The sequence below is a fragment of the Musa acuminata genome, chromosome BXJ2-3, assembly GCF_036884655.1.
Source record: "Musa acuminata AAA Group cultivar baxijiao chromosome BXJ2-3, Cavendish_Baxijiao_AAA, whole genome shotgun sequence".
Lineage (NCBI taxonomy): Eukaryota > Viridiplantae > Streptophyta > Magnoliopsida > Zingiberales > Musaceae > Musa > Musa acuminata.
Genome location: NC_088340.1, coordinates 7,559,536 through 7,582,251, shown reverse-complemented (window position 1 = coordinate 7,582,251; position 22,716 = coordinate 7,559,536). Strand labels below are relative to the sequence as shown.

Genomic DNA, 22,716 nt, shown 5'->3' with positions numbered 1-22,716 from the left:
ATATCGTGACACAGCAGATGTCTTTTCTCCTTTCGGCGATTGACCGTTGGATTTGGCTAGTGCCACGCGTACGTACCTCGTTTCTCTTGATCTACTATATAATAGCTGGACCGTGACCATTTGGGCGGAGGCCGAACTCTTCGCAAATTCGCCTTCGCCTCCGGACTCTCGTCTCCCACTGTCTCGATTCGATTCGATCCTGCCTCTCCCCTTCGAATCGGACGCGAGAAAGCGCGAAGGACCATGTCGAGATCCAGAGTCAGACGCGGGGAATTACCCCCGCCGCAAGAGGTTTGGCTGAGATGCTCCTGTTCTCCTCTTCTTTTTCTCCCTCTTCTCCGTGCCACAAAGCAGACTTCGAGCAGTTTTCTCTTCTTTTCTTACGATTCCTCTGATTTTGAAACAAGAACCCGGTCCAAGATCTTAATCTTCTCGAATAAGAGAAAAAAAGAAAGCGAATCTAGATGGAAATGATTACAACTTTGAGGTATAAAAGGGAAATCTTATTGTTTAAAGGGTCGTCAAACCCAAGATTTGTGGAGATTCTTTATATTGAATGTTCCAATCAAGAAATTTTGTCGCAGAACATTATAGTTTTGAGGGATAAGTAGGTCATCTTGTCGTGTCCAGGGTTGGGTGACTGAAGATTGCAGGAGATTTAATATTTCAAGTTTGCTTTTGAGGTGTAAGTAGGAAATCTTACCATTGCTAGGGCCGATAACTGAAGATGGCCCGAGACTCTTGATCTTGAACTCGCTTAACTAACTTTTTCCTTTTTATGATAGCCTGCTTGAGATTGCTCGATCCTGTTAACGAATAATATTGATTCATTATGCTGGTATCTTTTGTTTCAAGATTCTGTTTATAAATTTTTTGGTCGTAGTGCAGACGTTTATATGTTTAAGCTGTATATGTACTTGCAGACCATAGATAAGTTGGAGAAGATGGTAGATGCATGTAATTTCTATGAAGCTCAGCAGATGTACAAGTCCTTGAGTGCAAGGTGTGGATATGTCTCAGTTACATTAGAAGTTTTTTTGTCTATCCTTGCAAGTCATCACTGAAGTGGCTTTCATAGTTAGTGGTGATTTTGAAGTTCACAAGTTCGTCATATGAACATACTTGTAAAGTTCATTGATCTACTAGTTTCTTGTAGTTTAATTGTTTTAATGGTCGATTTTTCAGAGAAATAATATTTGGCATCTATCTCTTTTTTTCCTTCAATTTTCTTTTACAGGATGCATAAGTTAATTTTATGTATTGAGGGGAGGCTAAAAATATTGAGAATTTTAGAAGATATACGGTAACTGAGAAAAGATAAAGAAAGATGTAAGTTAGGCAAACCTTGATAGTGTATATAATAATCCAAATACTATGGGGAAAAAAATATTTATTGAATTAAAGAAAATGAAAAGTTGTATAAAGGAAGATTAGAAATTTATTTTATGTTAGATGTATAAAGGATGAAGATAAAAAGTTGCTTATTAATGATATGGAGATTAAAGAAAATGATTATTTTATTTTTATAAATTATTTAATAAAACATTCTATGATAAATTTACTTTAGAGAAAAAATAATGTGAAATTTAGATTTCGTATATTTATTCGTAAATTTTAAAAAATGCAGTATAGGAAGCTTTAAAGGTGATGATATTAGATAAGAGAATATCAGCTGTGACATCTCTATTGAGGTTTGAAAGAGTTTAAGAGATTAAGGGCTATATTTGTTGATTAATTTATTTAATAAAATTTTGAGTCAAAATAAGTCTAATGATTGAAGAGTTCTTCGGTACCAATTTATGAAAACAAAATTTTAAATTGTTGAACTGTATAGGAATTCAATGAGTCAACTTATGGAAAACTGAAAAATGATGATTAATGGCAGAATAAGATGAAAATTAAGTATTTTAGAATTAATTTGATCTTATGCTTGGAAGGTTAACAATGATGGTATTTAGTTATTGAGACAACTAATGAAGAAAATATAGTGAAAAAAAGAGATATTTGCTTATAAGAGATATTTTCATTGACTTAAAAAACTTATTATAGATTTTATTAGGGTGAATTTTATAAAAGAAAGAAGAAACTAATAATTTTGTTGATGAATACACACACACACACACACACACATATATATATATATATACATATCTTATAATTATAGGAGATCCAAGGATCAACCTAAAGTATTCACATATAGGATAGACCCTCATGGTGTTATTTGCTGACATTATTGTTCTTTTTGATGAAAAATTAGATGACATTAATTCTAAGTAGAACTAAGACCAAATATATGAAATGTAGTTTTAGAAATACTAAAAAAAGGAAACAAGTGTATAGTTAAAGATGAATGAACAGAAATTTCCTATAATTAAAGTATTTAGGCACATTGAATTTATTTTCCAATAGAAAGGATAGATAGATGAAAATGTTGTTTATAAAAAAGTAAATATTGGATAGAAGAGGAGAAATAGGCATTCTGGGCAATCATCTTGTTCCCCTTAGATTAAACAAATTATCAAATAATTATACATGCACTAGAATGTTTGGTAGCTAAGAAACAATAGGCACACAATGTTAGTATTATTTGAGGTAAGAATATTGAAGTGAATGTCTAGTTTCTAGTAAAAATATAATAGGAAATATTTTGATTCAATAACAATTAGGTGCTGCCACAGTAGAGGATGATATGGGAGCAATTAATCTAAGATGATATGACTATGTTCAAGGGGTCTGTAGATAAGGATTGCAATTTCATACCAGAGTACTATACCAGGCCGGCCGGTACATATGAGTTGGTACAGGTGTAATGACATACAGGACACTGGTATGTACCAAAGAGAGAAGAGGAAGGAGAAGGAGAGTATGAAGGAAGAAAGAGGAAGAGGAAGGAAGAAGAGGGAGGCGGTGAAGGAAGATAAGAAGGGAGAGATGAATGAAGAAGAGGAGGTAGTGAAGGAGGAGGAAGAGGATGGAAGAAGGGGAGGCAGTGGAGGAAGGAGGAAGAGGGAGAAAGAAGAGGATGTGGGCAAGGAAGAAGGAAGGAAGGAAAAAAAAGGAGAAGATGTTAGTGGAGGATGAGGAAAAAGAGGTGGTGGAGGAAGAAGGAAAAAGAGGAGGAAGAGGAAGGGGAAGAGGAGGAGGAGGGAGGCATGCGGTGGCAGCATAGTGAGTGCGAGTGGTTGTAGGCCTCATCGCGAGCATGAGAATCGTGCATACCTAGTCCATAAGCCTAAGAGGACAAAAAAAAGAAAAATTGAACCACGCGGTTTGGGTTAGTTACCAGTTGGTGGTTGGATCGGTGCATACCGATCTAACGGTGTCGAGATTTCAGTCCTTGCTATAGATGTGTTAGACAATGTGAGTCTATTAGGATTAGTCGGGTGAAATAGAGGGAGACCTAAGAAGTCTTCCCTGGTAATGGTAAAAAGATATATGATTGCACTCAATATTAGTCGATTAGGATTAGTTGGGTGAAATAGAGGGAGACCTAAGAAGTCTTCCCTGGAAATGGTCAAAAGATATATGATTGCACTCAATATTATTGTAGATATTACATTACACAGAGCTTAGTTGTGGGACAAGATCCATGTACTTGGGACATTATGACTTGTTGGTGTCGAAGGGGAGTAAGTAGCAAATAGAATAATATGATGTGGAAGAAGAAAAGGAAAGAGAAGAGGGGCCACATATGTTGCCTTTTTTTATCCTTTTTTGGGAGTACCTTGGGTTTTATCCACATGAAAAAGAAACAGTTTCAGGTTATCTTTTCTAACATCAGGCAAATGTTAGTACCAGAAGGCAAACAAGTTTAGGATGGACAAACTGTGTTATGGTGTGCCATTGTTTGCAGTGCATGCAGTACTATTTTGTTTCTTGCACATATAAGTATGTACCTTGAAATGCTGCTTCAGTGTACTGCATGCCTGCTTGACATGCATATGATGCAGTATGATGCTGCAACCTTAGCTCATGCACAACAGAAATACACACCTTTCTACCTTGCAGATGTTGGTTTGTCACATATATACAGCTCAGTGCGTGTGTTGTGGAGCCAGAATCTTAGTCTGTGTGTCTTCTTTTATACGATGATTTATGGTATCATTTCCACAATTGTGTTCATTCTCTAAAATATTAACCACTGACTTTCTGATCATTTTTGGTACTAATTCTTGTCAATTTGCAACAGATATGTAGCTGCTGAGAAATATTCTGAAGCCTTGGATATTCTTCAGTCAGGTGCTCTTATACAACTGAAGCATGGGCAGGTTATTTTCTTGACATATTATGTTTTAGATCTCTAGGAAAGGAAAAAAGAGACACTGGTGACATATATCTTGGAGTTTGACAGATGTTATTTAAGTTGTTCGTCACTTCTGATCTGATGTCATGATTTATTTTTTTGTAGAATTAATTAAAATATTTTGTTCATTTCAAGTATAATATTTAAGAGTTATGGAGGATTGCTTTTTTTTGTGACAAAAAAAAGAATAAAAAGTTTACTTGTAACCTGTAAGTATAAGAATAATTTAAACTAGCAACAAATAAGTTTGTCTGTTACAGATGCATTTACAATTTCTGCTTGCCATGTTGGAAAAACACAGTTGAAGCAATTCATCTAGGTAGAACATTCTGATTCAGTGACCCATTTGTCCTTGTCAATCTCTTTTCTTAATACGGAAAGCTCAGGATTGTGACATACAGATCCAACATTTACAGCCAGATATTATATATAACAGTCATAATTTGTTTAATAATTGAGCCACAGTTGTTGCACATTGAGTAGCTCTATTTGGGTTATCATGGAGCCTAGAGCAGATAATACCTGAGACGAAAGGAAACTAAAGAATGTTGCTTAACAACACAAAACATATTTTCTCCTGAAGGTTATTTCTTTGGTGATCCAACACTTTGCTCTAATATCATCTTAAACATATACAGGTTACTTGTGGAGCTGAGCTGGCTGTTTTGTTTGTGGAAACATTAGTCAAGGGAAAATATTCCTACAGCAAAGGAACTCTTGGTTTGTTCTTGTTCTATTAGTGCGACATAGAATATAATTTTTTTTGCTTATTTTGTGAAGCGTTTATTATGTTTTGGAACCAAAACTTGTTAATCTCTTTTTAAACACACATAAATATCTCAGTAGTCATGAGTTATGTTGTTTACCTTCACTTTATCTTTAAAGGCCTTATGTTTTATCCTTTATAAACAATAGACAGCAGGTAACAATTTAACAGAGTCATTTGTGGGTGGTGATTTTTGTTAAAATCAATAACTGCCTGAGGACAGTGTAGACGACTGATGATAAAAGTGCAACCTGGGGGCTTCATCTGCATTGTGCATTTTAGTTCAATTGCTTCTCCTCCTGTGGGGGTTTCTCCATATGTTTAGTTTAAATGCTACTAAATGCTTTCCAAGGTTAATTGCATGTTTAGAAACATTTTCATATGAATGTTAAATAACTTGGTTTTGTTTACCTGTAAGTAATGCTTCTTGTTAAAATTCATTATGAAACAGTTATTCTCTATGATTTTCCTATGTTCAAATATAGGAAATTATGACGCAGTCATGTTAGAGGCTATAACAAATCATCACGTGTTTAGGTTTCTCAAATAACTTTCGTGTTCTCAGGTAAAAGATCAATGAATGTGCTGTGACAGGTGTAACAGGATTAAATAGCCTTTACCTCTTTCGAAGCTAGCTTCAGTTGAGTATTTCCACTGCTGGTACACTGCTTTCTCTTTTGAATGGAAGGGTTCAAGATCCTCTGTAGCAATAGGCTTTTAGCTGCAACCCTGAGTGGCCAGGTAATCGTAGTTAGACTTTTTGGTTCCTGGTCCTAATTTCTTGAGCATCCGTCTATAGGTCTTTCTCTCTCCTTTTGTAGTTTTTCTACATGGTAGTTCCCATCAAAGATAGTTTGTTGTATCCAAACTCAAATTAGACCTTCTGTTACCGGACCAACTATCTAATTGCCATATTTTTTTTCCTCAAATGATTTTTAACAATGTGATCATAATCCTTAAATGTATTAAAATTAAATAATGTTGAAGATCAACATGTAAACCTCTCAATTCTCATAGAAGCTTAAAGTGATCCAAATCTGGGAGGAAAAGAAATTGAAACAAAATTATGAAAGCACACCAAACACGTAAACATTTAAAAATGTGATGGGAATACTGAATCAGTAATCAAATTAACATAACGTTTTGATTGACAAATAATTTTTGTTTAACCATCCTTTCAAGTGATTTGTTTTTCGGTATATCTTGTTCGATTGTGGCATCTAAGCCGGATGTTCATCTCTGTTTGTACTTTATTAACAGAACTATATATTATAATCTGTTCTTCTGCATCATAAGCTTACAGCTTCTCCTTAGTTTTTAACTCAGTTGATCCTTGAAGTTCTGTATTTTCTCTTTTCTATTAGTGCACTTGTACATATCATTGTCGAGTCATTTTTTAGAATTATAACTGTGCTGGTAAATCTACAAATATTGTTTAATATCCCCTATCAGAATATGAATCAGGGTCTTTTCTTTTGGTGGTATTGCTTGTGATATTGGTTAGCCTATACTTTCTAACACAACAAAGTATCTTTCTTTAAGGTTTTTAAGCCCTCACCAGATATAGTGGATTCTCTAGATAGCCATTTCATAGGTTACTATCATTTATAGGTAACAAATTGTTTTATCTCAAGCATTCCTGCAGGGTGTTATTGCTGATGGTTCACGATGCCCATGACCCAGTAAACAAAAAGAAAATTAAAAAAAGATGATGATTAAGAAATAAATAATTGAAGAAAAATAAACTTCTTTTAGGGACTTGATGAGTACAAAATGCACTTAGTTCTTTTTATGCTTTGCCATGTTAAAGGATTAAAGATATTTTTTCTAGCCTTTATCTGTTCGTGGTCTTGACTTCATCCAACTTAGATCGTGTTAGGAAAATCTATGATGATTTCCCGAGGATTCCCATTCCACAGCATTTAGAGGATGATGGTGATATGCAGAAACTTTCAGAAGCTTTGATGGCTGCTAAAGTTCGTGTAGAGGGTTGCTCATCATTTTTGAGAGCTGCAATCAAGTAAGTTCACTTTTAGGTCTGGTATCATCAAGTGTGCATTACCCTTTTTATTCTAACAATAATATCCATTATCTTCTCTTAGGTGGTCATCTGAGTCTGGGGCTCCGAAAAATGGATCTCCCCAGTTGCATGACATGCTAGCAGAATACTTGTATTCTGAATCCCCTGAGCTGGTAAATTGAACTGACAATTTATCTTTTTTCAATTGAAAAGTTGTGAAAAAAGGATCTTTGCTTATCTTGATTTCAATTTTCAAGAATGAATACTATGTTTCTTTACTAGCCTAGGTTAACAAAATATTGGTAAAGCATAAAAAATGTACAAGTGTTGATTTAGTTTTGTAGCGGTGTTCACTCACAATGTTTTAAGTCAACCCCATTAAGTTGAAACATGGGAAAAATTAAATATGTATCATTTTGCTCATATCCTTGTCATTGGCAAAAAAAGACTTAAGTGAAATATGGGATGTGTGCAGTGTTTATAGACTAGATGGATAATGTATCACATAACCAGCATTGGGGTGGACAAATTGTTTTAATGAGACAGTTTGGATGAACCAGTACTATGACCTCTTTACCAAACGGAAAGTGCACTTGATGGATCACTTTTAATTATGGGGGATTTGTTTCCTGACAGAATGCCTAGTCCAGGGTGGACTTTTAAGGGAAAGCTGTTGCAAACCAGTAACTAGCATATATTCTCTACAAACATGTAGAGCATTGGCGACCACCTTCTTGTGAATTGGAGTCAATTGACAAAATCTCCTAGGTTATTTTGCACTTAGCCTTCCTCATGGTTTGGCAAAGCTTGCCTCAGTGAAGGAATTTAACCTTACTCCTAGGAAAATTCATATATCCATGGGTCCCTGTTATCCCACTGTAGATCACAATCAACCATAGCATGAAATAATTCCCCCAGTAAGCCATAATGTCCCAAGACTCCCAACTATATAGGGTTTGTTACATGGACCTTTTTGTCAAAGCTGTGTAGTACAATATCCATAGTTGAACTCAAAGCAGTCAGATCTTTTTCTCTTGTTTCTATTAAAGTTTTCTAAAGTCTTTTTCTCATAGCACTGATCTTAATTGACTTACTTTGTGTGAGCATGGTTGAGCTTATATTTGTCTTCTAATTTTATTTTAATCTGAAGGATATATGATTATTATACAAAACTACCGGCACTCCATTTTAACCATCCTGTTTTATTGTATGAACAATAGATTTAGGATACCTAAATAATCATTGGGAGATATTCCTGAGCCATCTTTGAGAGAAGAATCAGGGTCCCAAGTCTTGATCAAAGAGGTAGAACATTGTCCAATTACACGAGGCACACACATATGGTGTGAGTGAGTTGGGTTGTGTCTGATTAGTGGTCTCATTACTTTTTTGGCATTTGCATGGAAACCATGCCATAAAGTAGAAGGGTCTAGGAAACAGAATACTTGTAATTAAAACAGCAAAAAAAAATCAAGAAGAAATGGTAATATTTAATTCAGTAAAATCATGTGCATTGATGTTATTGACACTAAATAAGGTTCCCATATATTTTTTTTCACAAGTGGTCCCTTTTTTCCATGTTAGACTTCTCTTTACCTTAGTATACTTGGACTAAGTCCTACATAATAGATGTACGCTGAAGGAACTTTTATCTAAGTAACATATCTAATTGATAATTGAAGTATTCCCAATAACAGCAATGTCTTCTGTTCATTCATATCCTTATTCAACCTTGTAAAGCCTGACTAGGAATTCTGATGTCAGCTTTCCTTTTCCTATATATCATGCTATGAATTTAAGCCTTTTCTGGTCCTTTTAGTGGCTTTTTAATCTGTAATTATTTGAGCCTTTTCTGGTTTTTTTAGTGTCTTTTTAAAATGTAATTCTTTGATATCAATTCATATGTTGTTTTTTAAACTGTCATTCTTTTATATTAATTCATATTACAAGGTACTACTAAGCTATCCTGTTTACAAATTTTCCTCGCTTTATTCATGCTGCCAGTATTAACCTCTGCATGCATAATGCTCTCCAGGACATGACTAAAGTGTCAAGTCACTTTGTTCGTGGAAGTGATCCTGAGAAGTTTGCTTCTGTTATAGTAAATTTTATGGGTAAGGTAAGGCTTCAGTAATTTATCTACTGGGATGGAGTTTATTTAAATCTTTATCTGGTTCCATCAATCTTTAAATTTGTCAAATGTTACTCTTGATTTTAAATCTGCCACTTCTTTCCTTAATGTAGAATTCAATCCCATTTGTAATGGTTTACTATGTACAAATAATATATCTTTTCTTAGACATGATAAGTTGATGCTAGATCGTATGCTAGTATTATATATTTTCTTATGAAAAATAGACATTACCCGGTACTTGCTGGTATTCGCTAAAAACTAATTTTCGTCAGTGCTTTTGAATTTCAGTAAGATGAGGTTGGAAAAAAGTATATAAGAAATATACTTAAAGTATTTGACATGTCAGATTTTTGATATTTTGTCTTATTTGTGATGTGTAGTGGGCTGTCATGCATGGTCGTCAAAATCGAATCAGGACCTGGTCGAAGCCTTGGGTCATTGCTGGTCGGATGGGCAACTAGTCGGACTACATGTTTAATTTAAAATATTTTAAAATATTAAATAATTAAAAATATTTTAAAATATATTAAATAATTAAAATATATATAATTAAAATATTAAAACTAATAAAAAAAGAAAAGTTGCATAGGTCATCATGCATAGTTATCACAATCGAACCATGAAGCGATTGAATTGAGCCTTTTGCTGATCGGACTGATGGGTCAACTAGTCAGATTTTATTTTTAATTAAAAAATATTTTAAAATATATTAAATAAGTTAAAATATTAAACTAATTAACAAAATATAGAAAATGATAAAAATGATAATATCAACCAACATTATAATCATAAATGTTTGTCCATATTAAATAACAAATGATAAAATCTTAGTAGTAATTATGTTAATCCAATCCAAAATCAATTGTTTAATGACACAGAAGAAATTGTTTATCTAACATAATCATCATGACTTAAATAGTGTATACGCATGAATTCTTCATCAGGATGGACACTTTTAGTCAAATAGTGTATACGCATGAATTCTTCATCAGGATGGACACTTTTAGTCAAATAGTGTATACGCATTAATTCTTCATTAGGATGGATACTTTTAGTCATCAAAATACCATTTGGTAGTTTTACCTCAAGGAGTCAATTATATTATGATCTGAATTTTCAAACTCATCTTTGTTTGTTACAATATTTGTTTTATTCTACTCATGTACATTTTGGTCCTGAAATCCAATTTTTCTTATATGGCGAGCTCTAACTTGATCTCCATCATCTTCTTCATCATCATTAAAATCCAAGTCATCAAGATTGGGAGTATCATTTGCCATATTTAAGTAAGGCTAACCCTAATTTATTTTTCAGTAACCCTAATTTCATGATTGACATTAATAATAAAAAAATTTAAGGGCATTTAAGTAATCTTTTGTTGTATTACAAAATCAAATCAGTTCTATGTAACCCAATTGGTTCAAGCGGGTTGTCCAAAATCCAGTCGAGTCGATCTGTTCACTCGGTTTTTCAACACATCTGATCCAATAAGTGAATCAGATTGGTTAATGGTCCCGTTCTCGAATTTTCTGGTTTGACCACTCAATTTGATTTGGGCCTGATAAATAAGTTGTCATGTTTTGATTTCATTGGTTTCTTCTTTAGCTTTTAGGATGCCTTTTCTTGACGGATCATGAATTGTTTGATGCCAATATGGCTGTTAATGAAATGCATTTATACATTTATTATTCTTCGCTCTTCTCTCAAACCTAACCACCTACCTCCCAACAAATTGATTTGTGAAGCATAACTAAGCACAAGACGTTTTACCATTTTTTATCTCTTTGCTCAGTGTTATCCAGGAGAGGATGATATTGCAATTGCACGTGCAGTCCTGCTGTAAGTTCTTAACATCAGATACTTGTCTGTAGTTCCTATGTTTTACAAAATTGGTGTAATGGATTTTATCTTTTGGTAATTGAATTTTTTTCTTGCTTCTAGATATCATGTTTTCTTTAGTTTTGTTGCTGCAAAAACATAGCATAACTAAAGAAATTCTTGTTTTGTGGATAATTGGACGTGTGCTATAGACGTGATAATGAGCAGTGCTATTTAGTTGAATAGGGTTATTCACTTATTTGATCTGCCTAAGTAACTTTTTCTGTGGTAATATATTGTAATTCCAAGACCAAAGAGCACTGTCATGCGATGTTACATGACCCTGGACAAATGTTTTATCTTGAACTGCATTTGTAGTATCTCTCTATCATTATTTTATTATTTTTATAGGTATCTATCACAAGGAAATCTTAGAGATGCAAACAACCTCATGGATGAGCTTAAAAAGCAACTGGAACAGAAGCAACTTGAAATACCACACTCAGACTTGATCCAGGTTATTGGATATCTGTTGCGGACGTAAGTGTTCTCCATTGCATTTTTCCTTCTAATAAACTAAAGGATACTTGAATTTGGTTAACCTTTGTTTATGTGAAGCTCTTAGCTTTGCATTTGCAGGATAGAATGCTGGAACTATATAAGAGAAACTTCCTTGTTTTTTCTTTGGTGCAATCAAAAGCCTACTGCTGTCATGGTTTCAAATTTCGCCCATTGGGTGGTATTTACTGGTCATGGCTTGAACTAGACCACAGACGGCAGAACTGGTCTTTTTCCATTGATCCTTGCCTCATGCAGTGCACCACCCACTGCCCCACCTTTCCTCCCAGTACTTCCTCTCCTCCTCCTCTGGTCCATCTTTTCTTTTTCCTAGTGCACTTTTCTTATCCCTCTTTTTCTTCTCCTCCTACTCCACTCCTCTTCTTCTGCTCCTCTCCCCATTTCATTGTCAACTGGTATATCACTTTCTCGGTACCAACTGTATGTTGGCATACCATGTGTCAGTATATCGGTATATACTAGACTAGTACCAGTGCAGCCGGTAACCATTATGGGTTATGGTACCGAAATTTTAAACCATGACTGATTTATATCATCCAGTACTTTACTAAATTGCCCAATATCGATACCGGTCCTTGGATGGGTTGGTACAGTACCAATGTGGTTGGACATACCATGTGTCAGTACACTTCCATATCAACCATTGTGGGTGCAGCTCGTGGAGGGGAGAACTGAGCAAAAGAGATAAAGGGGAGGTAGAGAAGGTGGAAGAGGAGGGTGACACATATTGGTAGGAGGTGGTGATGTGACAATGATGCCGTGGGGAGGAGAAGGTTGTGGCAATATGGGGGGAAAGAGGATGTGGCAGTAATTTAGCAAGGAGATAAAGGAGGCAGAGGAGAGAGGAGAAAAGAAAAATGACTATGACAATGTTAGGATCTCTTTATTTTCTGAGCTTTAAACAATGTTTTATTGAGTTTGTCTAGTTCAGTAATAATTAGATAGGGGTTTATTTGATATTTATTTTTTTATTAGGAGTCCAAGTCCTTTGGACTCAGGGGTGGAACTCTATAAATATGGATATATCTGTTTTTTTTTTTAATCTATTTATGAAATATTATTCTAGTCTTTTGACAAACCCTAGGAGGTCGATCCCCTCGAAGTGATCATCCCTTTTCTCTCTCTTCTTCTATGATAAAACCTTAGGGGCTCCATCCGTAGCTATCATCATCATAAAAAGAAAAAAAAAGAAGAGAAGAAGCTGACAGCCGCCCCATCTCGCTCGAGCGAGAAAGGGCCACCGTCGCTGCTCCTAATCCTTGATGTCTCGTTGTAGTTCCTCATCCCCTTCCAATAGCGCTCCTTCGAGCCCTCAGCAGCCGTTGTCGGCAGTCGCCCCATCTCGCTCAAGTGAGAAAGGGCCATCGTCGCTGCTCCTAATCCTCGGCGTCTCACCCACGCAACGATAGAAAAAGGGCAAAGCCCCCATCGCCTCCTCACACTTTCTGCCGCAGTTGCCGATCACCGTTGTTTCCTCCTCCGTTGCTAACTAGCCGCGCGATCGTCGCGGCTTCCCAATCGAGCCCGTCCTTGCTCGACGTCCATTGCTAACCAACCGTACAATCGCGGCGGCTTCCCAATTGACCCCTTCTTCCCTCCCTTCGCTATCGTCGCCGCGCTTCCTGTGCGACTCATCTTCATCTCCTCTGCTCTTGCTACAAACACCGTTGCATAAAGGCTACGGTTTTCGTAGGGACCCTTGGCGATCCCACAACCTTCTTTCCCGCCAGCCAATGCCCATCCCAACCGTGTGGTTGCAGCGTCCCGTCCCGCCACAGTTGCGTGATTGCCTCCCAACGACCATAGCGAGCCCTCGGCGGTGCTGCTCCCAGCCTCTCGGTGCCCAAGGCTTCATCAATATCCTCGCAGCAACCCTTCACTCCCACAGTGTTGCCACCGACTGGCATCACAACAGTAGCATCGAATATGGCAATGCTGATGCCCTTGACTCCACATCAGAAAGAGGAGTTGGGGATTACATATTTACAGTCCTACGTAATGGCTACCGACAACTCAGTAAAAACCCAACTTGAAGCCTTGGAAACTAGGTTTAAGAACCGACTGTAGGAAACTCTTAATAATTTCAAAATGAGCATATTGGAGAGCTTTAGCAAGTTTCAGCAAGATGAAAATTCAAGTCTTATGCTGAATCGATCTGGAGACACGGGAAAAAGGAACCAAGAATAGGACATAAGCTATCCACATATGAAGGTGGAATTTCCAAAATGGGAAGCTGGGGATCCGACCAATTGGATCTCTAGGGTAGAAATTTTTTTTTGTTTTCATAGAACTCCAGAAGAATCCAAGGTGGAAATAGCTTCAATCCAACTAGATAGAGATGCAATCCAATGGTATGATTGGTACGAAACCTGCCAGGAGGTCCCCTCGTAGGAGCAATTTAAGAGAGAGCTTCTCGTTCGCTTTGGACCATCTAAATATGAGAATGTTGATAGACAGCTCGCTAAAATTCGTCAGATTTCTACCGTACTAGAATATGATAGCAGATTTGAACGATTGTTAAATCAAGCCAGAGATTGGTCCGAATGGCAACTGGTGGGAATATTTATCGAATGACTTAATCCAAATATCCGATGCGAAGTCAAAGCTCACCAACCCGACACAATGACAGTTGCAATCTCATTTGCACATCTGCATGAAGAAAATTCAACAGGGAGAATCGTCGAAATAAAAGTGACAACAAACAAATGATCAGCAAGCTAGTTGCCCCATATATTCCTAGCTAAAACCCTAACACCCGAAGACTAACCCGAGAAGAACTCAAGGAGAGATCAACGAAGGGTTTGTGTTGGCACTGTGATGAAAAGTGGAGTAGGGAGCACCGATGTAAACAATAGCAACTTCTGATGATTGAACCAATTGGGGAGGAACCGGAAGCTGACAATGTGGACTCCGATTATGAAGGTATGGATTCTGATGAAGATGTTGGACTTATTATACATACAGTGCATGCATTAGTCGACTATTCTAACCCGTAAACTATGAAAGTTGGAGGAACTTTGGAACATCAACATGTTACAGTTTTTATTAATACTGGTAGCACTGACAATTTTATGGACAGTAAGGTTGCTAATTGATTGGCCTACCACATTCAAGGCTGTGACAAATTCAAAGTAAGGTCGCTGATGAATGGATTTTAACTTGTGATAGCAAGTGTTCGAAGATAAAATTGTTTATACAGGGCCAAGAGTTGCTTGTGGATTTCCTTTTGCTACCCTTGGAAGACTTTGAAGTGGTGCTTGGAATTGAATGGCTATCAATCCTGGGTGATGTTTCTTGAAAATTTTCTAAACTAATTATGAAGTTTTTTATTAATGGAAAGCAAGTGATCCTAATGGGAAAACGTGGAAGTAAGGTCACAACTGTCACTAGCCATCGAATGGAGAGGGTTCTTCAGAAGATTGTAATGACTACTACACCGAAAGGCCAACCTATTATTTACACTATCAAGAAGTGGAGACCGTACTTACTTGATCAACGGGTTATGATGCGCCACAGATATCCTATGATTGAACTGTTGAAAGAGAAGCTCCTAGAGTTTGATACTGCTCAGCCTTGAGAACAAGGCTAATTTGAAAGGAGAGGAATTGTTAGGATCAAGGTATGCAATACCGTACCGTACCGATGTTTCGAGGTTGGCTCGGTATGGTACGGTACCGGTGTACCGAGCGGTCCACCAGGGCATACCGAGCGGTACACCCTAGTATACTGAACAATTTTATATATTTTCTTCATTACTGTAGCACTGTAGCACTGTAGCGGTACCGGGTGGTCCACGAACCGGTATGTTGTCGGACCGGTATGTACCGCTCATACCGGGAGGTACCATTCGGTATTGCATACCATGATTAGGATCCCTTTATTTTCTGAGCTTTGAATAATGTTTTATTGAGTTTGTCTAGTTCAGTAAGAGTCGAATAGGGGTTTATTTAAGATTTATTTATTTATTAGGAGTCCAAGTCCTGATGGACTCAGAGGTGGAACTCTATAAATATGGATGTATCTGTTTCTTTTCATCTATCTATGAAATATTATTCCAGTCTTTTGACAAACCTTAGGAGGCTAATTCCCTCGAAGTGATCAAGGAGGTTGATTCCCTCGAAGTGATCATCCCTTTTCTCCCTCTTCTTCTACGATAAAACCCTAGAGGTCTTATCAGACAATTGTCAAAACTTCTATAAGGTTTCCCACCATAAATGATGATGTCTAGGATTTTTCTACAATTTGATGCATATACATTTATTGTCACCTCTATTCAAAAATATATTTGCATGCTTTCACATGCTTCTGTACAAACCTTATGTTTGTGGAAAGATTTATTGTCCTTTTTCACATTCGCTAAAGCTGTACATTTCTTTTTGCACTCTTGGAGTCTTGGTACTTGGAAATGTGGAACTGATCTCCTATATGGAATTGCTAATTTGTCGATTGAAGAAACTTCTGCATGTTCTAAGTGCTAGAGCATGAGCAACTTGATTTGTATACTTGCTTTGTATATATGCAATGATGAGTTAGTTGTCTTTTTCTTATTAAGTATTTTTTGTCAATGTAATTATTTTGTTGCATGATGGTATTACATAATATGTTTATCCATATATGCAACTGATCATCAATCTGTGTCATGTGAATCAGGTTGGAAAGAGATGCTTTTCCACTGTTTAAGATTTTAAGGCAGAAGTACAAGTCAAGCATAGACCGGGAAACTTTGTTTGATGAGGTAATATCTTTTTCCTTGAATAGGTTAGTATTTTCTAATGAAACATGCTAAATCTGCTTCCAAAAAAAGGTGAAAAATCATGACATACCTGTAGGATGTAGCAGCACCTTTTCCTTCAATCTCACCTCCTGTCTTCTGAGACTTGGCAAGGGGTGGCTTGGAAGTCCTGAACTGTCAAATAAAAGGGAGTTAGTGATAAACATTTAACGTAAATGTCAGTTTTAGTGGACTGACACTCCAAAAGTTAGGTTTAATTCTTTGATTCATACTTATTTAGGCTGGTTTGCCCCAAATAAATAGTGTGCATTGGTCACTGTGACATGGTGTCAAGGCCCTCTGTTGGTGCTATCAACATGTCTGCACAAGATGTTTCACATGGTACCACAGTTACAGCCTTGAGCAGATGTTAGTGTGTATTTTTTTATTTGAGACCTAATAGAGTGAATCTTGAAACTAATAGTCATTGACTAATTTCATTGATGGTGTCATAGAAAATGAAATATAATTTGTAGCAATAAAAAACACTTTTTTTATGTTAGTTTGTTTTAAGTGCATTGTTGTTGAGGCAAGGCCCGGCACAATGGTGAGGTTGCTCTTCTGTGACCTGGATGATCATGGTTCAAATCTTAGAAATAGTCTTTGCTTGCAATGATAAGGCTTCATATATTGACTGTACTTGAACTGCACATTGGTGGGAGCCGGCACTTGGACTGTGCTATATTATATACATTTAAGCTCTCTGTTGCACTGGTATTTTGCTGATTATTTGGTCTACCTGATAATTCTGTAGCTATTAGATGAAATCGCAGAAAGGTTTTATGGTGTGCGACGCAGAAGTGGCCTGCAAGGCATCTTTGGTGATCTCTTTAAGGTGGGCTATGATATATATTGATTTTAAGTGATACTGGTTATCCTTGTTTGTTTACTAGGAGATATGTGGATGAGTATATAATGGTACTTTAAAATGCAGTACTCTAAACAAGAACCATATATGATTTATAAACTCAGCAGTATGGCAATGATTTCAAAGATTTCAATAAAAACTCAACTGACATTTTCACAACTGAAAAGTTCTGCTCCTTGTCACGTATTCTTTTGCTTCAGAGAACACTTATGTGATCTGACTTTCATCTTATATTAAATTTTAAATCAAGAACAAAATGATATCTTTTGAAGTGAATGCTTCTAGACAAGATTATATCCTTGTGTGAGAGACTGTGCACTATCGGGTTTAACCAATAACTTGTCTTGTATTCTAAGAGGCATAAAAAGGCTGATAAGCTGCTAAAGGAATATACTTCTTAGTTCTTACAAGGTTTGACAAATAAACTTTGTATTATTATATGATTTCCTTTTTTACATGCCAGTTTCTTGTAATGTTATCCTAAAGTTTACATGTGAAAGTTGCTTTAGCAAAAACAGTATGCACCTGCCACAGTAGTTGCAGGGTTAAGATGGTCTATAGGAAAAGTCCTTTTAGTCTATATAATGCATATATGGAACATTGAATGATGATATCTATTTTCGACAGAAGACTCAGTAATAATTGTTCATTATTTTATACTCATACAGAAGGTAGTACTAACTTTTAGTCTATAGAATGCATATATGGAACATTGAATGGTGATTTAGTTTTGACAGAAGGCCCAGTGATAATTGTTCCTTGTTTTATACTCATAAAGAAGGTAGTAACTAATTCAACTTTTGCCGCAGATGATGTGAGGGCTGGCTTCAGTGTGAAGGTTATATTCGAGTCATTAGATTTCCCCTTCTCTTTTCTCTTTCCAAAGAAAGTGCAGAGGACATTTGAATGTCATGGCAAGATGCAGCCTATGTTTAATTCTTGGAAGGAAAGGATTTCCCTGTAGCAGGTTTGCGAGAAAGATGAGAAGATCTGGATCGATGAGCTGAAAGATGCCAAAGAGGATGGGTTATGGAGCATTCTTTATGTGTAAGGGATATTTCTCTAATATCATGATGAATTATGAATTATTGGTGCCTCCAATTTCTGAATTTCTTGATATATGTCTTGTGTGGTGCTTGATTCTTGATATTACTATGAATTATGTTGGAGTATAGTGTTTCATGGATTTGTGCCACCCTCTCTGTTAAGTTGAGATTCAGGCTAAGCGTTTTTTTGTCTTTTGATGCATTTATATAAATTATGAAATGTTTTCAATATATTAAATCTCTGCGTCTTGTTGGTGTTGGATTTAAGCATGACTTCTACAAATATGTCTGCTGATCAAGTAATACTTCAGATTAATGATCAATCCCTTTGTAGATTGTTCTTACAAAAAAATAAGATGTGGTTAAATCTTGTTGCTTGTGTACTGTATATCAAAATGTAAATATTTGATTATTACAAAAAATATATATGTTAAACTTTTTCCATATCTGATTCCATATCTCCCCAAGAATAGGATTTGAAATCTCTTTCCTTCCTTTCAAACTCAAAGAGTAACAATCATCTAGTCCCATTCCTGTAAGTGCCACCTTAAATTTTGCTACAAGAACATCTATTAATTCATGCATGAGAAGCTTTCATGCATGAGAAGAATAATTCACCAGTTGATTCAAGAGAGATGTTGGAGAGGTGAACTTCACTGGTCACCCTACAAGCAACTTGTGCTGGTCCTTCACATTTGCAGTAATAAGGTGGAGAGTGGGCACCAAGTTCCACTGATCAGTGTAGAAAAAGAACCAAAACAGGCCAAAGACAAGGAATAAAACTCATGATTCCTCAGACATGCACTGGACATGATATGGTGGAGCCAACTGCCTCTTATCTGTCAGATTTAAACCCACCCATCCTGGGAATCTTTCAACAACCTGTCCACAATATCTGTTCCATCAAAATAATTATCCAAATGAAAGATAAAAATAAATTATAAGTAGCTGCACCCTTGTAATGTCAAATATGGATGCAAGTTTGAGCTACTGTTTCCAGTGACACGCTTTATTCTTGTGAATCAATCAAACAGCGAAGCTTGTCAGCTGACAATGAACATGAAATGGAATCCTTCATGCTTCAGTCAGCTGTGATAGCCTAGTAATTCTTCTTCCCAGATTATATGAAATGATCCTTGCCTCTTTTAAATTGCAGTCTAGCTAGAGAACAAATATTGTAGCAGTAAAGCCTCCAAATTGCTCTAATTTGTAATTGGAGAACGGTGTATTTCTGTCAGTTGTTTCCCTAATCCTCCTTATGTTGATCTTTTGTATTTGAAGGTTAAAAATCGAAGGATGATAAGGAGAACAAGAACACTTCCAAGAACAACACAACACATTCTTTTTAGTAATTAACCTCATTGGAGACTGCATTCACTGCTTCCACATCTAACAGTTCTTTAGTGACCGTTGTACCACCAATGAAAGCAGGGTATGTATGTTACTTCGCCTTTAGACCAACAAGCCACTACCTTTTCACTTTGTATTATTCACTATTCATTCATTGATTCATTCCTTCCTGTAAACCCACCCACCATTTAACCTGACCCACTGTGTGGTCAATTCTGAGAAAAGGCTTTGAAAGTGATTGATGTACACGAGGAGTAGGGGGCTCAATCCATAAATTAGAGGGTGATAGGAACCAGTGAAGCCAGCCATTCCCACTTGCAGGCACAAGTTGCAGACCATCCCCATTTCCTGGTACCAAGCAGAAATAATGCATCACAAGAAATTGCAACAAGAAGGCAAAAGAGGGACAAGCGAAGGACAGTGGCAGATACAAAGGCCAAACAAAGGAACCCCAACTTGCCTCTTGTCCATCACCAACTTGAGGTTATCAGCAGCAAGTTGCAGAGGTAGAGCCAGCTGCTGATTCCCCGTCACAGGAAAGTAATACATTACATTACATTACATATCTTTAAATATATATATATATATATATGTAAATGTAATTTTATGCAAGTTTGAAACCTCCTGTGACTAAAGAAATTAGGGCAAGAATTTAAAACCTTATCATGCATCAGATGAGCACTGACTAAATAACAACTCCTTTCTTTGTTCAAATGTAGCTGCAGATGACTTTGAAGGGATGACACCTCAATCTTTGAATAGAAAATTTGTATTCTACTACTTTGTGCTTGGGGAAGCCATTAAGGTAAAGCTTTGTCTGCTTTTCTCCAAATAAATGACACTCAATCAAAATTGTTTTTTGCTTACTATTATTAATTTTTTCAAGGAATTCATCTTTTTAAGGTGAATAATATGATCTTAAAAATTTGTCGAACGTTAATGCCACTTTTTATGTGAATTGTGTTTGCCACAAAAGAATGGAAAAGTGGAGAGGAGAAATATTATGATTTTTATTTCATGAGCTGTACAACTGTGTTTCCTACACTAAGCAAAAGGTGAAGAAGACAGAGACGAGACAGGCCAGGGAAGAGGAGGTGGATCACGGGGTCGCCGTCGGCGCCGCGGCGACGTGGCGCCGGTGAAGGGCTTCGGCGGTGCGCGCCAGGGATTGGAGGTTGCACTTGACGATGGTGTCGACGAACACGCGCGTGTCCTCCCTGGTGTTGCCCGGCGGCACGTCCACCACGTACGACTCCACGACCTCAGTGCCGCCGCCGCCGCCCGCTGCGGGGTGAAGCGTGGTGACGGACCGGTAGTTGGCGAGGCGGTGGTCGCCGCCGACCACCCGGAAGCTGAGCACGTGGTGCTCGTCGTCCAGGACCTCGAGCCGCTCGGTGCTGGTCGCCGCCGGCAGGCCCGACACGACGCGCACCTCCCGGAGCGTGCCCACCCCGCCGTTGCCGCCCACGACGCGGCAGCTCTTCACGAAGTGCTTGTAGGCCTGCGGCTCGTCGAAGCGCCGCACCACCGACCACACCGCGCCAACCGGCGCCGCCACCGCCTGCACTACCGCCGAGCAGCACTGCTTCGGTCCCGCCGCGTGCTCGTGGTGCCTCGCCACCGCCTCCGGCAGCGCGTGCGCCGTGCACCGCTCCGCGGCGGTCACCATTTGGAATTGGGTGGACGGCTTGGGAGGAGGAATGGAAGGCATGTCTCCTTCACTTCAACCTCCTCCTCTCCAACCTTCCTTCTTATACAGCGAGGACTGAAAAGAAAATAAAAGGAAGAATTAAGGGGAAGAAATGAAAAGATTAGCCAAAGTTGTTGGCTTGGGGTGGGAGATGAGCAAAGGTGGGAGGATATAAATAGTGAATGTGTTGGCAAAGATGGGAGGACTCATAGAGGATTATTTCTAAATTTATTTATTTTTTTATTATAAATCTAAAAGTCTAACTATTGGGGAAATTTGGATTTGAAGATGTATGTGAGTGGGGTTTCAAAAACGAAATCAAAGGTGAAGATGATATATATATATATATATATATATATATATATGTATATATATATATATATATGTATATATATATATATATATGTATATATATATATATATATGTATGTATGTATGTATATATATATATATATGTATGTATGTATGTATGTATATATATATATATATGTATGTATGTATGTATGTATATATATATATGTATGTATATATATATATATATACATATATACATATATATATATATACATATATATATATATATACATATATATATATATACATATATATATATACATATATATATATATGTATATATATATATATACATATACATATATATATATACATATACATATATATATATACATATACATATATATATATACATATACATATATATATATATATATATATATATATATATATATATATATATATATATATATATAATGCAATTTGCAGGAGGGATATGAGGTTTGCAGTTGGTTTTCAAAAAGAAATTTAAGGAGAAGAGGATGTTATTTTCTAAGAAAAAATATATAAATGTAAAGGACTTATTCTTGGATCACAATGCAAATGGGGCAAGTGGATTGTGCCAAATGTAATTTTAGTAAGATGATAAGGATTGAACATTTGGGGTGGGCTTTCTGAAAGGGGATTTAAAGAGGGAGGGGATTAAAATATAAGTGTCATTAGGTCATTTGATATATGTTGTTTATTCTATTTCATGTCTTATTTGACCACACCATGATTGTTGTATAGGGAGGGTCCTTTGAATTGTCTTCAAATTAAAATCAAGATGAAGTATAGGAAGGTGAAAGAGAGAGTAGAGTTAGACTTAGTTGGACAAAAGAGAAACCTAAATTTAGACTTAGATGGATATTGTGAAGGAATAAAAGTAGTGACATTAAGTGCTTAATATGTAGTTTATAATTTTTAATTTTTTACAATATAATATAATATAACATAATTTTTTTAATATAATTTAATTTCAATCACTATCATTTTATCCAAAAAAAATTAAATTTACATTTGTACATATAAGATTAT

General features: G+C 36.6%; 2 protein-coding genes across 2 annotated transcripts; one reads left to right on the top strand and one right to left on the bottom strand.

The window, feature by feature from the left end:
• The first annotated feature begins 133 nt into the window (after window positions 1–133).
• On the top strand, window positions 134–18,454 carry LOC103977803 (protein GET4). The gene is made up of 12 exons (XM_009393423.3): window positions 134–291; window positions 924–1,003; window positions 4,190–4,268; window positions 4,942–5,023; window positions 6,939–7,089; window positions 7,172–7,262; window positions 9,125–9,208; window positions 11,016–11,062; window positions 11,453–11,581; window positions 16,271–16,355; window positions 17,146–17,226; window positions 18,069–18,454. The coding sequence occupies exons 1-12, from the start codon at window positions 244–246 to the stop codon at window positions 18,075–18,077; spliced, it is 966 nt and encodes a 321-aa protein (XP_009391698.1). The 5' UTR covers window positions 134–243; the 3' UTR covers window positions 18,078–18,454.
• Window positions 18,455–19,593: 1,139 nt separating this feature from the next.
• On the bottom strand, window positions 19,594–21,534 carry LOC135607184 (abscisic acid receptor PYL4-like). The gene has a single exon (XM_065098789.1). It carries the CDS (start codon window positions 21,364–21,366, stop codon window positions 20,755–20,757), a length of 612 nt encoding a protein of 203 aa, XP_064954861.1. The 5' UTR covers window positions 21,367–21,534; the 3' UTR covers window positions 19,594–20,754.
• Between the last annotated feature and the right edge of the window lie 1,182 nt (window positions 21,535–22,716).